The sequence below is a fragment of the Leishmania donovani genome, chromosome 23 (assembly GCF_000227135.1).
Source record: "Leishmania donovani BPK282A1 complete genome, chromosome 23".
Classification (NCBI taxonomy): domain Eukaryota; phylum Euglenozoa; class Kinetoplastea; order Trypanosomatida; family Trypanosomatidae; genus Leishmania; species Leishmania donovani.
Window position 1 is genome coordinate 260,629 of NC_018250.1, and position 17,972 is coordinate 278,600.

The 17,972-nt window shown below is 60.2% G+C and overlaps 4 protein-coding genes across 4 annotated transcripts; all 4 read right to left on the reverse strand.

Annotated features, from left to right (window-relative positions):
* Positions 1 to 1,926: 1,926 nt before the first annotated feature.
* On the reverse strand, positions 1,927 to 3,897 carry LDBPK_230720 (kinesin, putative; the record flags this gene model as incomplete). The annotated part of the gene is made up of 1 exon (XM_003860925.1): positions 1,927 to 3,897. The coding sequence occupies one exon, from the start codon at positions 3,895 to 3,897 to the stop codon at positions 1,927 to 1,929; it is 1,971 nt and encodes a 656-aa protein (XP_003860973.1).
* Positions 3,898 to 6,246: 2,349 nt separating this feature from the next.
* Positions 6,247 to 9,465, reverse strand: LDBPK_230730 (hypothetical protein, conserved; the record flags this gene model as incomplete). Its single annotated transcript, XM_003860926.1, has 1 exon — positions 6,247 to 9,465. One exon carries the CDS (start codon positions 9,463 to 9,465, stop codon positions 6,247 to 6,249), a length of 3,219 nt encoding a protein of 1,072 aa, XP_003860974.1.
* Positions 9,466 to 10,643: 1,178 nt separating this feature from the next.
* LDBPK_230750 (hypothetical protein, conserved) lies at positions 10,644 to 14,078 on the reverse strand (the record flags this gene model as incomplete). Its single annotated transcript, XM_003860927.1, has 1 exon — positions 10,644 to 14,078. The coding sequence occupies one exon, from the start codon at positions 14,076 to 14,078 to the stop codon at positions 10,644 to 10,646; it is 3,435 nt and encodes a 1,144-aa protein (XP_003860975.1).
* A 1,688-nt stretch (positions 14,079 to 15,766) lies between these two features.
* On the reverse strand, positions 15,767 to 16,999 carry LDBPK_230760 (hypothetical protein, conserved; the record flags this gene model as incomplete). The annotated part of the gene is made up of 1 exon (XM_003860928.1): positions 15,767 to 16,999. One exon carries the CDS (start codon positions 16,997 to 16,999, stop codon positions 15,767 to 15,769), a length of 1,233 nt encoding a protein of 410 aa, XP_003860976.1.
* Between the last annotated feature and the right edge of the window lie 973 nt (positions 17,000 to 17,972).

Below are 17,972 nucleotides of genomic sequence, written 5' to 3' on the forward strand. Positions count from 1 at the left end.
ACGCACGCGCGTGTCTAGCGCTGCTTCGCAAACACGCGGATGGGGGTGGGGGTGGGGGGGGGGGGGGGGTGGGGGAATGCCAGGTGAAAGATGTACAGATCGAAAACAACAACAAAAAGGAAGTAAACAAAAAAGAATCGATAAAACAGAAATATAAGCACAACGTGAGGTGGTGAGGGCGGGTGGGGTGGGTGGGTAGTGAGGGTGGGGGGTATGTTTCAACACTGCTGCACACATACATGACTGCCACCTCCCCTTTCTGCTTTTGCTTTGTATTCTCTCCCTCCCTCTATCGCCGTAGCCGCCCGCCGGCCCGCCCTTTCCTCAAAGCCCACCAGCACGTATTGGCGCCAAATTGTGAACCACCAGAGCGAGCGCGCGCGTGTTTCTCCACACCACAGAAGCGAAAACAAGAAAACTAAAAATACGAGATGGATGGTAATACATGAGCCTACAAAGCATAGAGGATGAGAAAGCGAGCGCGTGGGAAGGAGAGAGGTGGCGGTGATAGAGGAAGGAAAAGAGCAGAGGCATGTGATCACACACGCATACTCTGGCACACAAGTATGTGAGAGGAGACTCGAAGTAGCTCCACACGCACGACACGCAGATGGAGAGGAAAGGGCGAATCACGAAAAGACAAAAACAAGAGAAAGAATGTGTCTGTCATGGACGACACACAAGAAGAGAGCAATGCACACTCGAGATGAAACAAGACAGACAAAAACAGCAACCAGCTCAATATCCATCTCTCCAGGGTACAGGGGGCGGGGGTGGGGGAGGGGGAGGAAGAAAGGACAAGAAAGATCACAGAAAAGAAGAACACGCAGGTGAAGCAGTCGGCGTGGAAAGGGAAGCGATCGAGCTCACCAACACGGAGAAGGAAGAGTGCGATGGACAGGGGTGGGAGAAAGCGGAGACGAGCAGCATTGTCCCACACGCCGGCCCCAAGAATGCATCCGCTGACACTCCTTTTTTTCTTGTTTGGCGCTTACGTGCCTCGCCCATCGAACATATCTCTTCTCTTTATTTTCTTGTTGCTGCCTGTGTGCCTGAGCGTGACTCGACCATCCTGATCCAAGCGAGGGCCAATGGGAAGGGGGAGGAGGGAGGGTACAGTGAACAAAGACAAACAAAAAAATTAGTGTTGCCACCAACGCGAACACGCAGAGAGAGAGAACGAGAGACGGACACAGAGGAACACGTCTCGCCCCCCCCCCTTCTCTCTCGCCTGTCCTCTCCAAAATCCCTTCGCCGCAAACGGTGGAGGCAAGAAAGCCTTGTCCGGGGGGGAGGGGGTAGAACGGACTAAAGACCCATCAACCAAATAAAAAAAAACGCTGTTGAGTGAACCCATACAATGACACGACAAAAAAGGTGAAACGCAAAACAGGGAAGATGAGGGAATGGGCGTGTGAGTCGGGGCAGGAGGGCGGGGATCGGGCAAAAAAGGGCCGACGGAGCCTTTAAGGTGTCGTCGAAGAACGGAAAGAGGAGTCACAAGCGACACAGTTACAGTGACAGTGAACAGGGGCGGGCGGGCGGTTCAACAGTAAAATGAAAAGGCAGGGAGGGGTGGCCTCACGATAACGCCAGCGAAGAGAAACAGTGAGGATGGCAAGTCACAAAAGAAAAACTGAGCGATCGAGCGAGTGCGTGGAGTGCAAGACAGTGTAAAGAGGGAGCTTAATCCACTATACAGTTCTGCAGAGCAGGTGGTAAGATTCTTTAGACGGAGCAGAGTCCCCCCCCCTCGTCCCTCGATGCTGGAACTCCTCTCCTTCGATTCATTATGCACATACTGTGCTACCACCACGACGACCTAGATGCGTGACCGCCTCGAACCTCTCCAGCAGAGGCACACTCTGCCGGCTCATCCCTTCGAAGGCACGCGCTGACCCAGTCGCGCAAGTGGAGCGCTCGGCTTCACTTCTTCACCACCTTCTTGTGGCGCTCCCGTAAAGCCTGGAGCTGCCGCAGCACCTCGTACCTCCGCGAGCGCACTTCGTCGCGCTTCTTGCGCAGCATCTCCAACATCTTCTGATCCTCCTCTACCTTCCGCTTGTGCTGGTCCGTTTTGCTGTCAGCGATGACCTTTATCATGTCCGCCAGCTTCTTCACGGCCATCTCCCTCTCCTTCTTTTCGTCATCAGCCACGCTGCGAAGCGCCTCCACCTCTTGCCGGCGTTTCTCCCCGTACTGCCGGAGCAACTCGTTGCCGTTGATCACCTCAACGACCCTTGCCCGACGTTCCTCGGCCTCACGGCGGCGCAAAGCCCGAGCTTCGTGATTCGACTCGTACCTCGCCACGGCAGCGGCCTTTTCGTCTGTCAGCGCCTCCTCAGCCTTCAGCGCCTCCTTCGCCGCCTGCTCGCGCGCCTCCGCTTCCTTGCGAATCTTCTGATAATCAGCGGCCTCGCCGGTGCCGCTCTTATTCCCGCCTCGCAGCTTCGCGTGGTGCAGCTCGTAGGCCTCGTACTTCTTGTAGAACATGAAGCGGTGGAAAGCACGCTGGATGATGAGGGCGGCGCGGTCCTGTAGGATCGCCCGCTCGCGCCCGCGCGTCTTGGTGAGCGACTTTTTCAGCTCCTTCGTCTGTCGCTCCAGCTGCTGCGCTGCTTCCTGCTTTGAGCGCAGCGTTTGGCGCAGACTATCCAAATTCTGCCGCTGAATGCGCACGGCGTTGTCGAGGGCGCCGGCGTGTGACGCCATGCCGTTGTGCACCAATGCCTGGTCGTTCATCTTCACCAGCGTGACGAGGTTGCGAGCCCTGCTGCTCCATTGCAGGGTCGCCAGGGTATCGGCGTAGTTCTTCACCAGCGGGCTGAGTGTGGCCACCATGGTCGTGCGAGCATTGCCACCAATGCTGTCGCTCAGCAACCATGTCAGCACACTGTCGCGGAACGGCACCTGCGGGAGTGGCCGCTCTTGGTAGTGCTTGCCGGTGATCTCTGCCTCCGCCATCTCCATTAGCATGTTCTGCCGCTCCGTGAGGTTGTCAATCACACGACGCAGCGCCAGCAGCGAGGTGTTGATGGCTGCCGACTCCTTGACGTAGTCTTGGAAACCGCCGCGTTCAGAGCCGGCGAGATCGACCAGGTTGATACGGCCCGCCTGCGTCTTGAAGGCGGGGAGGGCGTACTTGTTGTTTCCTGGCACCACCTGCTCCTGCACCACTGTCAGCTGAAAGATGGCGTGGCTGCGACTCGACTGGTTGTGCACCGCCGTCGCGCACGTCGTGCGGTGCTGTGAGCCGCGCTCAAGCAGGGTGCAGCACTGTGCCCAATTCTCTACCTCGTACTTGGTGACGCCCTCCACGAAGGGGCCGCTGTACGGGTCCTGCCGGATGCGCGCATCCTGCAGCCGCTCGTTGCCGCGGGTGTGGCGCAGTGCGGGGTCGAGGAGGTCGCGCACGCGCTCCATGTAAATCTCGACAAAGCTCACCTCGACGCGAAACTTCGTGCGGTCGCGCGGCGGCCTCGTCTTGGCCTCCTCCTCCATGCGCTCCTTGAGGATAATGAAGATGTCGTTGGACACACGCGGGATGATGCCCTCCTCTCCGTCGCCGCCGCATGAGGCGTTCGGGTCGTACAAGCCCATCATCGTGTACGTCTTGCCGCTTCCGGTTTGGCCGTATGTGAGGATGCAGCTGTTGAAGCCGTTGAACACGTGCGGAACGAGGTCTTTGGCGATGAGGTTGTACACATCCTTTTGTGTTGCGTACGTCTTGTGCTTCGTGTCCTGGAATGTGTGCACAATACGGTGCGTCGGCGGGATCGACCAGAGCGACGCGTCGAAGTCGAACTGCGCCTTGGGGGCCCAGCCGTCCTTCGGGTCTAGCAGAATGGTCTTGGTGTTCGTCATCTCGACGACAGAGCGACGCTCCTGGCCTTCCATCTCGGCCAGCTCTTCCTTGATAAAGGGCCGCACACGCGACACGACTCGAAATGACGTGATCTCAGAAACGCGGTTCTTGAAAGCCTCGGTGCCCTCCGCGGCGTCCTCGGTGGTGAGGTTGCGGTCCGGGTTCTGAAGGCGGGGCTGCAAAGGCGAACGAGCCGCCTTACGTCCACTGCGCACCGGGGTCGTGGGACGCGCGGACGTCGGCCCGCGATACGGCGTGTCGCCATAGCCATCCCGTGTGGTGCCGCGGCCTGCGCCGCGCCCTTTGAGACGCTTTGGCGCCTGGATTAGCCTCGGCTCACCGTTGAGCATCCTTGTCGTTGCCGGGTCTGTGTGTGCGTGTGCTCCTTCGAAGGCTGCACGTCGTCAGGGGAGGGCGAAGCGGTCTAGCACCCGCAAGAAGGAAAAACAGCTACGGGGTGTGGCGGGGAGGGTGGGCGGGGTGTGGGCCGTGTGTGGTACTCGTCGTTGCGGTTGATAACTGAAGTGAAAGCAATGTACTCTAGCGAAGAGAGATGAGATGAGAGGAGAAGCGAAGACTACGAAGCTAGGAAAAAAAAAAGAAAGGAAAAAGAAAAGAGAAACGGATCGAGGTGTGGTGGGCTGATGAGCACAGCGTTGTGCGAATGGAAGCGTGAGAGGGAGTGAGTATGGAAGAGGGAGAGAGAGGGGGGAGGAAGGCGGCGGGGGGACTGACACCAACAGGAAAGGAGCTGGGTAAGGGAGCCACACGCGAACTGCACACCGAAGAAAAACAGAATGGCAGCGCCAGTCGACGCCAACAAAGAACAACGAAGAAAAGAAAGGGCACAGTGAAGACCAGAGCGGCAACAACAGCCGGAAAACAGCGCACCGGACAGACAAAACAAGAACGAAACGCTTCTTTTTTGTTTATTTTCTTCCGTGATACCCCTCACTCCGAACTCTCCTCGAGAAGACCAAAGAACTAGCGAGTAGACAAGAGACACGAATAATCACACGCAGGGCGAGCGAGAGGCACAGAGACAAGATGTAAGTCGATGCGTTCCTGTATTGCGATCTCCAACTCCGTGTTCCTTGTGCACTTTTCCCGTCTTTTTTTTTGTCTGTTTTATTACGTATTTTCTCTTGTGGGCGTTTGTGTTGTGCTGTGTGTGTGTGCGTGTGTGTGTGTGAGAGCGGAGGAGGGGTAGAAGATGGGGTGAGAACTAACAACGACGACAACAGCACAAACAAACAAAGGAAGGAACACTAACAAAAACGGTATTCTAGCGAGGTCTCATGTTATGATGCGGCGTGTGCGCATGCGAGGCAGTTATGTGCCGCAGAGAGGGATCCAGGGACAGGAGAAAGAACAGCAGCGAGTGAAAGGTTCTATACGACGGATGGTGCCCATGTGTGTGTGTGTGTGAAGTCGGAAACGACATGGGAGGAAGGGGGGCAAGAGAGTGTCACACACGCCCAAGAAGGAAGCGGTGCTGCAGATTTCTCCCCTCGTCCACTACACAGCCAAAACAGAGGCACAGTGTGCGCGCCTTTTTGGGAGCCGTGGTGCCACCACCTCCTCCACGAATGACTGCGGTTCTATGCGGCGTGTCCGCTGCGGACACACATAGACGCACATATAAGCATATATACATACACTTCCCTTAGGAGCGCATGCGGCGTGATACTGACGTCCTTCATCCCGTCGAGTTCGCTGCTGATTAGACTACATCGTCTACTGCTTTGTTTGACCGTTGTCATGCGCCACACATCCCCAAGATGCTCCATCGTCGTCAGTGGTATGGCGATAGTGGTGAATGGCAAGCGACGCTGTGCACAAGAAAGAGCGGCTGACATGTATGTGCGTGTGTGTCTGTGTGTATGTGATCGGTTACGCGTGCATTGACTCCGACATGGTTACCTCACCACCAAATCACCATCTGCCACTACAGAGGGAGAGGGAGCATAGCGACCGGCAGCTCGGCACCCCCAACTCTATATGCGCGTGGCCACGCGCTAGTGCCGCCTCGCATGTGCAAAGAAAAACAAAGGCACTGACTCATATACATATAACAAACAGCGGAGCTGAGTCGAATCATTCGTGGGTGCAGTGCTACATGTACATGTACATCCATGGCGAAAGAACAGAGAACCTAAAAGGCGGCGGGAAGAGGAGGGACACCACGGCACTGCAGCAGGTACCTGGAGACACACACATATAGACGCCCATCAAGGAGTTGGCGCATGCATGAATAGCGGTATCGCCGACAGTCACATGCTGCCGTTACGCGTCAATGACCGTCGGGGATGCGCACAGCACCCACGCACAGGTGCACACGAACTCGCAACTGCGTCTGCCATGTGTCTCGGTCGAGCCAACTACTTGCGTTTTCCTCCCTTGCCCGTTGTGAGCGGAATGATCGGATCGGCGCTCAGGTCAATGGGCAGCAACGCGCTCATTTGGATGTCCTCTAGCTCAGCCAGGCGCGCCGCAGTGCACGCCGAGAGCGGGCCCCGGTCGCACGCCGCGTCGATCACTTCGAGAAATGCCGTCGTATACAGCTCGATCCATGAACTCCGCTCTGCCGCCAGATCCGACTCTCGCTGAGCGCGCACCGCCGCCTTCTCCGCTGTTTCGAGCGCTGCCAGGGCTTTCGGGATGGGCTGAATGGCGCTGAAGCTTAGCAGCTCCTCGGCAGGGATCGAGTCCAACACGACACGCTGCGCCTTTGTCGCTTCGGTGACGCCCAATGCAGAGGCGTCGGCACCGCCCGCACAAGCGACGCCATCGCCGACCGTGGTCTCTCCACTCCTGCCTCGAGTTGAGACATTCCTCTTTCGGCTATTGACGCTCTGCGAGCCACCAGCGGTCCCGCCGACCGTTTCTCTCGTGATAGAGGTACCGCTGGCTGCAGCGAAGGCCTGCATGAAGGGCGTCGCAGCGGGGGCCAACTTCTGCCCGAGCATATCCTCACACTCCTTTTCCAGCATCGCGGCACGGCGGCCCCTCACGCGGTCGGCGAGGGCCGTGGCGGCTCTCGCCAGGAGCACCGGCAGCGGCAGCGTCTCCTGCTCCTCACCCTCGGTGCCCCCACCGCAGCTGTTGCACTGCCGCGACGCTCGAGCCGCGCGGAGGAGGACGAGAAAGGCCTCGAAGAATGTCTGCCGCGTTGGTGCGTCGCGCACTGCCATCATCTGCTTCATCAACAGGAGCAGGGAGCCATCCCATTGCGCCGGGCCTGAGGCGGTCGCCACGATATCCGCCGTCGGTGCTACAGGTTCCTGTTGGGGTGGTGGTGCCGGAGCTGGCAGAGCCGCGTGTGATGTGAACGGCTTCGTACGCGCGTCCAGGGCTGCTGCTGCCGTGGCAACAGCCGCATTTTCCGGGGCTGCGCCTGTCTTGGCATTCTGTTTGCGGCTCAGCGTTCGGCAGGTCTCTTGCACCACTGTGTACAGTCGCACCAGCTTGTCGTACACGGCAGCTGCGTAGGGGATGTGATCGAAGGTGAACCGGTTCGCGAGGTTCCAGGCGTCCTCCTGCGCCCGTCGGCGCTTCCGCTCGGCTGCCGTGGCGGCCTCAGACGCCCCATCGAGCGCTTTGATGTGCGTCGACAAGGCAGAGCCCTCGATGGCGTCCACGTTCATGCTGATCGTCTGCACAAGTCGACGCTGGGTATCTAGAGTCACCTTGGCTTCGATAGCCTCTGCCACCGGCGCGGCAAGCCACTCAAACGACGGGCCGTCGCTCTGGACGAGCGCGCGCAGGCACACAAAGATGCGCTCCGGCGCTGGCGGCACAGTAAGCAGCTCGTACGTGTGCTGGAAGAGGCCGGCACGATTCGCGCGCACCGAGAAGGCGAAGATGCCTTCTTCACCCGGCAGCACAACACCGTTCATCGGGGAGGAAAGAAAGAAGAAGGTTTCGCGTGCAGTACGTTGATGGACGGCGAGGGAGTGCGTGATTCTCGTGGCGTCGGTTCCATCTCGGTCGCTCAGCGTTTGCCGGTGCTCTTTGTTCGCGCCTTTCTCCCTCACTTCTCCGCTTTCAGCCGCCTTGCTATCAGCCGCGGCGGCGGCTCCAGAGTCTTGGTCGAGCTGCCTAAGCTGCTCTTCGATGGTGTCCACCGGTACCCAGCTAAAGTAGATGGTTGTCGTGCCAGTGTTACACAGCGTCACGGTGCCCTGCAGCAGCTCGTGTGGGCGCGTCTGGAAGAACAGGCTGCGCGTGGACATCTCCATCGCTGGGCCGGAAGACTGCATGTTGTCTCCGTGCTCCGCGCCAGCCTCCGTGCGACTCTGCTGGTGACGCTGTGAGATACCGCGCTTGGCCACCTGCGTCGTTCGCGCACGCTTTTCGTGTACGTCGCCGTCGATCGAACCGACAGGGGTGTCACAAGGCAGCTCAGACGGGGTAGCGGTGCACACAGTGCCACAGGGCAGACACTCGGTCATGCTGTCGACCTCATCCGCGAAGGCGTTCTCCCCATCCGCTCTATCGCTTCGGTCTTTTGAATGTTCCGGGACGCTGGGGCCGTACGAGTGCGCGCTGCCGGAAGCCACGCTATTCAAGCCCTTCTGTTTACGTGCGGTACCGGCCGGCTGAAGGGTGCTCGCCATAAGACTCGGTGCCGTTGTTGTGGGGATGGATGCCCACATCTGCGTCTGCGGCGGAGGCGGAAAGTACTCCACTGGCGGCGCTGAGGACGGTCGTGCGTCGGCCCATTCATGCCTCTGCACCTCAAGCTCCTCGGCTGAAGCGCACGGTGCGGAATGCCCCTCGACGTGCAAAAAGGTGCGGGGTTGCAGAAAGTGGCCGAGCCGCTTCTGCACATATGGGGCAAGGCGGCGCAACTGCGACTCGTAATAAGATACGGCATCACCCCCCTTCTCACCTTGCCGCCCAATGTATGCCACTTCCGACTCGGTGGTGCCCCCGGAGGCATCAGCTACGGCTTCCATCATCGCCGCTAGCACGCGACTCTGTGCTGTAGCGCGCTGCTCCACCCGCTTCATGGTCAAGTCAAGGGAGCGGTGAGACCTCGCCGTCGTATTCTGTACGGCCGCCACGTCTTCTTTAGACACGACGCGCGTGTAAGTCATGTGATCCTCCGGCAGCGTCGTCGGGTCGCGAGCCTCGCTGTACAGCTGATACGGGAACGACGTGCGACCAATCGGGACCAGCCGCCGCGACGATCGCGCGTCCGTGCAACGCAGCAATCCCTCCCATACGTGGCTGCCGTCATTGGCCGTCTGGGGCTGCGCCACGGCGAGCATGCCGAAGTCCTCCCGCTTCGCCCTTGCGGCGGTGGTCGCTCCAATGAAGTTGCGTGCTGTGGCAGCCCCGCCAGTGCCAGCCGATGCAAATGTATGCGAAAACGAAACCGTGGACGATGGCTCGTGGCGGTGTCCATTGTTGGCAGCAGACGACGACGCGGTGTTCGCGGAGGTGAGGTGCGTTTGCATGCGTGCCCACGCCGCCTTTTGCCGCTCCCACAGCGCCAGAGCTTTGGTCTGGCGCTGCCGCTCGTCGTACAGATCAGGGGCGGCACGGCCAGAGTGCGCAGGCCCCCGGCGCACCATGTCTGCGCGCGTCTCCATGGCGGCCAAAGACACTCAGTCGGGACAGAAGAGAGGAGAGAAGAAGGCCGGCTGGAAAAGAAGCGTTCACGCACGCGTGTTGTGTGGGTACGCCTTCTACCGACGGATGCTGCGTGCGATGACGCGTCGAGGACGAAGGCGACCTTGCTGTGAAGTACAAAGGAATGAGAGATGAGGGAGGGGGAGAGGGGACAGCAGAGAGAAAGTGCGCGCGCGTGTGGTGAGGGGTAAAGAATGAAGAGGAGGGTGGAGAGGGAGGTGCATCCGCACAGGCGTAGAGACAGGGGCGAGAAGGGTATATATGATGGGCTACCGATGCGTTGAAGCAAGCGACCGGCCGCCGGAGGGGCGGCGGAGGGGAGAGGAAGCTTGTTTGAGAAAAGGGCAATGCCAATGGCAAGGCTAGAGGAGAGGGTGCCGTATCCTTTTCTCCCTCTGCGGGACATCTACACTCATGCGCCAGCCACAAGCGGGCCAGCCACACTGCCCCCTCCCCCTCCCTCTTTCTCGATCACCACTTGCCGTCGACTATCGAAACCGCCTCCGTGTCTTGGCTCGTGTTCTTCTGCTGTCGCCACCACCATCACCACCCTAGTGGGCACGCATGTCGCCTTGTGCTTGTCTTTCCTCTCTCTCCGTTGCGGCCAAGAGAGAACGGAAAGCTGATCAAATCACAACTTGCACTTCCACGAAAGCACAGACGCTTGCGTACGCCTTCGCTTGCCTGTGCGTAGGCGGCGTCGCATGAAGCATTCGTGCCGCTGACAAGAGGCACAGGATCTCCTTCCCTTGCGACTTGGCGACTGCGCGAGGAACACGCACTGCCGTAGACTAAAAGAAAAAAAAACGAAGCAGCTAGCTACTAATGGCTGGCAATCTACACTGCAGACATCGACAACGAAAGACACGATTGGCAGCCGCGCGCGGAACGACGGTGGGCAATGAAGGACACACGATAGACACCAGTCGGCACAAAGGGAGAAGGGAAGGGGAAGAGAAAAACATATCCGGAACCAAAAGAAGTGCAGGCGAAGAGTCAGGATGTGTGTCGTGCCGTCAACTGCACGGCGCGCATCTGGCCTCCTCTGCGTCCTCTGTTTTCTTGTTTTTCTCTTCCCCTCCCCCACCTTCCCTCACTCTCCCCTGCACCATCGCCCCTTCAGCGCCATGTCTGCCTGCTACTCCACGGCTGAGAGTCCAGTGCACCGCCCCACTGCGTCATACACATCCAAGACGTTCCCGGAGTGTATGGTGCCACCACTGAAAGTGGAGAGCAGCTGCAGCACGCTGCGCGACCGCCGTGCCTGCTGATCGACGTAGCGCAGAAACAAGTGCAGTTTGGGGTACACGTTCATGTGCAGGTCGTTCAGTACGCTCCGCCGCCGTACCACACGCGTTGGGCACAGCTGCAGTTGCCGACGCAAGTAGTACAGATGATCCTCGACAGCCGCAATGGCGTCCGGCAGCTCCGTCATGAGATGAGTGTAGCGGACTAGAAACAGGAGTACATCCTCCCGCTGCAGCTCCTTGACCCCCCACCGACGACGCTTCAGCTGCGCCTGCCGCCTATCCGCCAGCTTCGTAAGAGGGACGAATGGGTTGCGCTCCTTTTCTATCCGCGCACTGGTATCTACAAAGCGCGGCGCCGTTCCGAAGACAACACTCGGCGATGCCATGGCCGCAGAGGCGCCCGGCCCCAGCGGCAGCGGCGGCGATGTCGAGCGCGAGCGCGACCGGGGAGTTTCTCCTGGCGAGCTATGGAGTAGTAGATCGCCACAGCGCCGCCGCTCCTTTGCCGCACGAATCACATTCGGACTGATCTGAGCAGACGCCCTGCTTTGGGTGGATGTCTGGGTGTAGTGCTGGGCGAGGCGCAACACTACCCGCATGCTGTCTTGCACAAAAATGCCATCGAGGTTCTCTGCTTGCTGCACCACACGGAAGCGAAAAGCCGTCGTGCTTTGCCGCGTCGGAAGCAGTGTAGCCTCTCGAATGGTGCGGGGCGCTCGGGTAAGGATGGGAGGCGCTGACGCATCGAGCACAGATGCGGCACTTCCGTCTCCGTCCATATCCTCCGCTACCCCGCTCCCCGCCGAGTGGGCTGGGGCTGCGGTGGCACGCAAAGACGATGCTGACGTAAGCACGCGTATGGGCGAGGCCCCAAACGCTCCCCCGGCGAAAACCCCCGCATGTGGGTGAAAGGCTGAGGTGTGCGAGATTGCCGGCTGCTGCTGCTGTGGGGATGCCGCACGACCTCGCGTTACTGAGCTACGCGCCGAAGAAAATGTCAGGACGGCAGTGGAAGAGGCATCGGCCGCCACAGCCGCTGTCAACTCCCACACACTCTCCAGCACGAGCTGCCGCCACGCTGCACCGGTCGAGATGCAAACCGCGAGTCTTCCACAACCACCGCGACGGCGCATGAGACTCGATGTGGAAGGGCCTGATGAGCAGGCCCCCCGAGCCGTCTCGTCCGTCCCGCACGTGCGCACCGTCGCGCCGGCCAGCCGCATTTCCTCGCTGAGCTCTGCCTCCTCCTCCAGCAACTCCATCTCCATGGCCGGGAACGCGTTCCAGTATGCCGGGTGCGTCCGCTCGAGGATGATGTGCGCATGCGTCCGCAGCTGACGCAGCGTCGCATGCGAGAGCTGGCCTCGCACCACCAGGGCTTCCAGACGCACACGAGTGTCGATGCTGCCCAACGCGTAGGAGAGTGCGAACACGTGCAGTGCCTCTAAAGCGGCCAACCGTGTAGGTAGCGCAGCGGAGGACGACGACGAGGTGGAAGCCGCCCCGCGCAATATGAGCTCGATTAGAGTAGCCAGCAGGCTGCTGTCGCGCACCAGCAGCGCCGCGACGCGTGATGGGTCGGACAAGAGCAGCCACCGCCAGCACAAGATGGCAGAGACGCTGAAGACGTGCATCTGCGCCCCACGCCAGCGCAGCATCTCCATCAGCGATGCCACGAACATGGGTACGGGAGCAGAGGAAGAAAGCGTCGTCGCCTTTGCCGGTGAAGCCGGCGACGACGTCGTCGTGAGGAGCGAGGCGTCGTCAAGGAGACCGCTGACAAGCTCGGCAGAGGCCTGTGGTTGAGTTTCTAAGAGTGCTGCCACCCATAGCGCGCCTGCCTCTCGTATTTCGGCCACCGGCACGGTCAGCACCTGCACAAGGAAGGCCGGTACGCTGGCATTCTCGCTAAGGAACAGTCTCACCGCAGCCGGGCAGCCGCGTGTGAGCCGGCCGAGCACCTTGAGTGCGCTCCACAGCAGCATTGAAGCCTCTTCCTCAGTGACTGCGCTGGATCCTTCGCAGACCGCGCTGGAGGTGAAGAGATTGGCGCGCACCAGGCGCTGCGCCAGTGCGCACACAGCGCGAGGAGCGTCGAAGCTGCACAGTACCAGGGACGCTTCATTGTGCCGCCTGGGCTCGGCGTTCAGCAGCGTCAAGAGCAAAGAGACCACGTCCTCGCAGTGATGGAAATAGACTGCATAGATGGCTTCAGAACTGTCAGTGGAGAGTCCGCCGGCGAGACCCGCCACGTTTCCAACTGGCAGTGGTGGTGGCGGCGGCAGTCGGTGAAGACTATCTATGCACGCCTTTAGCAGAGCGGCACTGGACAGCAGCGCATCTGCCACTGGTCCACACATTTCTGCAGTGTCGCGGAGAAGCTGCAGTGTAGCGTGCACCATGCGACCGCGCAGAGCCGTCGGCTTTTCAAGCGATGTGTCCGCACCATTGTTGAGGCGCGAGGCGGTGCGCACATGTGACAGCGACGCCGGTGCTGCTTCGGGCACCTCCAGGTGCACCCATGACGCTCGCAATGCTCCGCCCTCCGCTTGTGCGTCGCCCTGGCCTCGTGAGAGCAGGCTGCGGTGACCACTCCGGCCGAGGGGAACTCCAGCAAGAGAAGAGCCAAGCGCCGAGGATGTGCGGCGATGGTCGTCAGCCTTCGTGGAGCCGCCGTCGTGCAGCCCTGTAGCAGCTCGAAATCCTTCCAGAGCAATCAATGCGGCCAGACTCAGTGCCTGCAGCGCCTGGTGCTCACCGAGTAGCGTATCGTGCACAAACGCCGAAGCCGCCTCGTCTCCGTAAACGCCGGAGAGAGACGAGAGCACCCCGCGCAGCGCCGCTAGTGCAACCACCTGCGTGCGCAGGGACGGCAGAGGAACCTGTCCCAGAGCTAAAAGGTACGGGACCGTGTGGACGGCGTCGTTCACCGCCATGTCGGCTCGAGCAGCAATGGAGCGAAGCACCCGCAGCATGTCGTCTTCCATCTGGGCAGCGCGTGCGTCACCATCCTCAGGACGTAGCGCAGACGGGCTCAGCATATCTTGCTGCAGTTGGCGCCACTGTGCCTGTAGCGCCAGCGCGAGTGGTGACATTGCCAGCGGTCGCTCGACAGAGAACGCCAAGTCATCCGCTGGGTCATGTCCATGCGTTCCTGTGTGGGGAGAGCAGGAAGAGTTGCGACGAGGTGACGGCAGGGAAGCGATGCCGCTACAGTGCGCACCGTTCCCGCGGGAGCGGCCCCGAAACGAAGGGGAGGCTGCTCCCGACGCCGCCGCCGCCGGCAAAGGCGGCGACGCGCACGCATGTGCTCCACGATTCATTTCTGGACGGTGCCCACAGCCACGAGGCCGTGCTGAGGATACGGATCAGCGAAGGAAGGAATAGAAGAGCAGCAAGAGCAGCGCCGCAGTGCGCGGCAGCTTCGCCACGACAATGAATGGAGATTACAGTGAGATTCAGAGGGAGAGGGCGGAAGACTCCCGAACGCAAGTCCTCGAGCAGCGCAGCCGCGTTCGTTCGCCCGTGCACCTCTTTCTATATCTATGTAGAGTGCTTGTTTCTTCTCCCTGCTGTGGTGCGTGTGTTGGCTGATGACGCACATGCAAACGCAAGACCACGTGAACCGTGTCTGCAATCAACAGCCGCAGAAGAAAAACAATAGAGAGGGGTGGATAGCTGCTGGCTATGGCACATTTCACGCTTTGGTTAGGCAGAGACAGCGGCGGTGGGTGCTGGTGCGTGCATGTGCACAGGCCGATGCCACAGGGAAAGCATAACGACAGGGGTGAGAGCGCATGTGAGTGCCAGGGGTGTGAGTAAGAAAGTGGGCAGAGAAAGGGAGGCAGACCAAGCTTCTGCGAGTGGGTGATGGCTTTGGCACCGACTCATGTGTGCGTGTCTCCGGTCTGAGAAGCACAGGGCACGGCGACTTCTATGCAGATGGCGGTGTTGGCTTGAGAGGAGAGAGTAGGAAAACAGGAAATAAAAAGTATCGTGCCTTGGCGCGTCGCGCTTGCCAAGCGTCCGCCTCCATCCATGGTCTCTCCCTGCATGCGAGTGCGTACCCCAGGGGACCCCTGCGTAGCCCTTTTCTCTGACCCGCGCCGGTGCTCATAGCTGCGCGCCCGGAGCCCCATGCGCTTGGAATGGGGCTTCGCATCACCATCTCCCCCCCCGTAGTCTTGTTCCGTTCTCCTACCAAGGCAAAAAGCTCGAAGAGCACATGCAGCTGTAGATGGGCGTCTGCTGTCGGTGCGCAGGTTGTTCTTCGGGCGATGGTGATGGGGTGCTGCTGCTCGTGCAATCGGAAATAGAAACACAAAAGCCGCCTCCCCTTCCCTCCCAAGCAGCCACCGTGAGGCACAGCACCACCGCATCCGCTTGAGTACTTGCCGCTCCTGCCTCGACCCCTTCCCATGCCGGCTGCATGCACGCACGCTGAAAGAATAAAATCGAAGCGTGCAATCGTTCCGAGAGCGAGCGAGACAGCAAGAGCGCGAGCGCGCACGGCACGTGTGCCAGCCCCCTCATGAGGATCCTAACCCGAGAGCGCACGCCGGTATGTGCGTTGAGCCGTCGCATGTGGCCTCCTCCCCCTCTTTCCCCCGTTTCACAAAAACGCACACATGCAGGCAGAGAGACATGTGCGGCGCGACGCAAGCGCCTTGCTTGTCCTTGGTTGGTCGAGGACCTCTGAAAGAGCTGCGGCACTTTCGGATGCAGAGAAGGAGAGGTGCGAAGCGCATGCGGGTGTGACAAGTGGGCAGAGGGACAGGCAGGGCAAACAGTGCGGGGGGAGTGTCGAAGCAAAAGGCACATGTGCAAGCAAAATAGTCAAACACCACACGGGAGTGCGTCTAGGGCCCGCCACTGGACTCGGAGAACTTCACGAGTACACTCTCACTCACCCGCCCACGCACCCAAACACACACACAGAGGCCTCACGAGACCCCTTCACACCCGGTCACACGGAAAGGCAACGCATGAGAGACGTGCACAGGGACAGCCATCAAGTACTCTTGCTCTTTGCTCCGCCACCAACGTTACCGCCAGAGAGTGCGGCGGGTGGGCCGTGGCCACGGCTCACCCGCCTGCTGCTTGCTCGATGCGCCTCAGTCGGTGATGGCCCGGAGCTGCGCGTCTGCCAAAGGCTGGTGAGCATCGACAACCGCGCCGCAGTTGTAGAAGGCTCAGTAGAGCCGCTGTGCCCATGATCACCACGTTCCGTCGCTGGCGCACCATTGTTGCCAGCTCCCCGTGCCTGGGCGCGATGCCAGCCCCCTAATCCCGCTCCGCCAGGAGCTTCCATGCCCGTTGTTGGTCGGTGCAGTCCCCAGGCGGATGCTCGCACCTGCGGCGTAGTGTAGTGCCGCATCCCGTCCACCTCGACGTCCGACATGAAATCCATGTCGTCCATGCTGTCAGCCCCCGTGGTGGGGGTAGGAGACGGTACATTAAAGCTGATGCTGTTCAAACGGAGTCCTCCGCCCGCACCGATACTTGCGCAGCCCGAAGCAGCACTGCCAGTTCCGCGGCTCCTCAGTCCGCGTGATTGCATCCACGATACGGTGCCAGCCCCGGTGTGGCCGCTCGATGGTGTGGCACCCGCACTGCCAAGGTCACCGCTGACGCGCATCGAGTTATCACTGCCACCACCACCAACGTCGGTCAGGCTACGTTGGAAATAGGAAAAGCGGCGTGCCATTGGTGCGCCTACCGCTGCGCTGTTCCGCATATCACCGTCTGCTAGAAGGCCGCCAGCTGCTGCGGCGGCGGCGGCGGAGCACTTTGTCGTCCGCGCATCTTCTCCCCAGTCCAGTGCCGACATCTCCGTCACTTCCTCGCGCCGGCCGCTGCCCGTGCGGCTCTGTAAGCGCTTGGAAGCGCGGCGCCCGTAACGTCCACCAGCGTGACTCGCAGAGTCGTCGTCACCGTGCAGGAGTGCCTCACGGCTGGTTCCGTCATCCTCCCGCCTCCTGCTCCACTGCAGCTGCATCCACAGACGCCGCGCAGGTGCATGGAGAAACACGGCGATCCACAAAGCCAGAGACGTGAACAGGTACAGCAAGCCTCCACGCAAGCATGTGTTCGCTTTCGTCTCCCTATCCCAGCCGTTCTTGGCGGCGAGCACCTCGAATGTCCAGTTACCGCAGCGCAGCATGTGTGACATCATAAAGAGCAACACCGCTGCAACGGCCGTGAAGGGCGCGCACAGCGACACGCAACTCGACGCAAGCGGCATTACAACCTCCTCTGCGCGCAAAAAAAAAGAAAAAGAAAGAGAAGATTAACTGTCCCGTCGTACGTCTGCTGTAGTGCAGGATGGCCGGTGATGCTTGTCCCCACACCTTCGCTTTCACTCGTCGAGGAGAGAGGGTGGGGAGGAGGGAGGGTTTGGGAGTCCGCCCGATCAAGTCCGTAGGAGAAGGGCCTTAGCAGTTATCACAGATGAGAAAAGAGGTGGGGGTGTATTCGTTGCGGCGCAGGGTACTCTCTTGGCGCCATACAACGGAGATGGCGGGGCCGCAACAGTGCACAGATGCACGCAGGCACGCGCGTGCGTTCGCCTACAAAAGAAGGGAATAGCAGGCCGATGAACGGAGCGAGAGAAAAGGCAAATCACAGGGTCGTGGCGAGAGGGAGGGAGGTAGGTGGGGGAGGGGGTGGCAGACAACAACGCCGCGGTGGGCGCAGAAACAGACACGGAAGAAGGAACTAATGAGGAAGAGAGAGATCTGTGGCGGGGGAGTAGTGGTCGTCGCGGCAAAATCGCCTGCCGACGCGGGAGGCTCCGATAAGATGAGAGAGTGCACCCAAACTAAAAAGATCAATCAAAAGAAAAACAGGACAAGAGAGGGAGGAGGAGGGCGAAGCCCCGCAAGCAACGCGCGCGTACCCACAGGAGATGCACGGTCGTCTTGAGCGATGCCTGAAGGCGTCAGTGTGCGCCTGCTAACGACTGTCCAGTCCGTGCGGGTGTGTCGCTGTACCAGCTGTCTTAGAATGTGAGGGAAGAGTGAAAGAAGAATAAGGAGCTCGTGTCTGACTGCCTGATATCACGCGCAGCTCTGCAAATATGCATGGAGTGTGCGTGTTGGTCCCTTCTGTCTGAGGGGGGCGCACCACCACCACTACCACTAATGCCACTGCAACGAGAGTCGCAGGTGGTGGGAGACGAGAAAAGCGAGCGCACAACGTGGAGCAAGAGTGCGCTT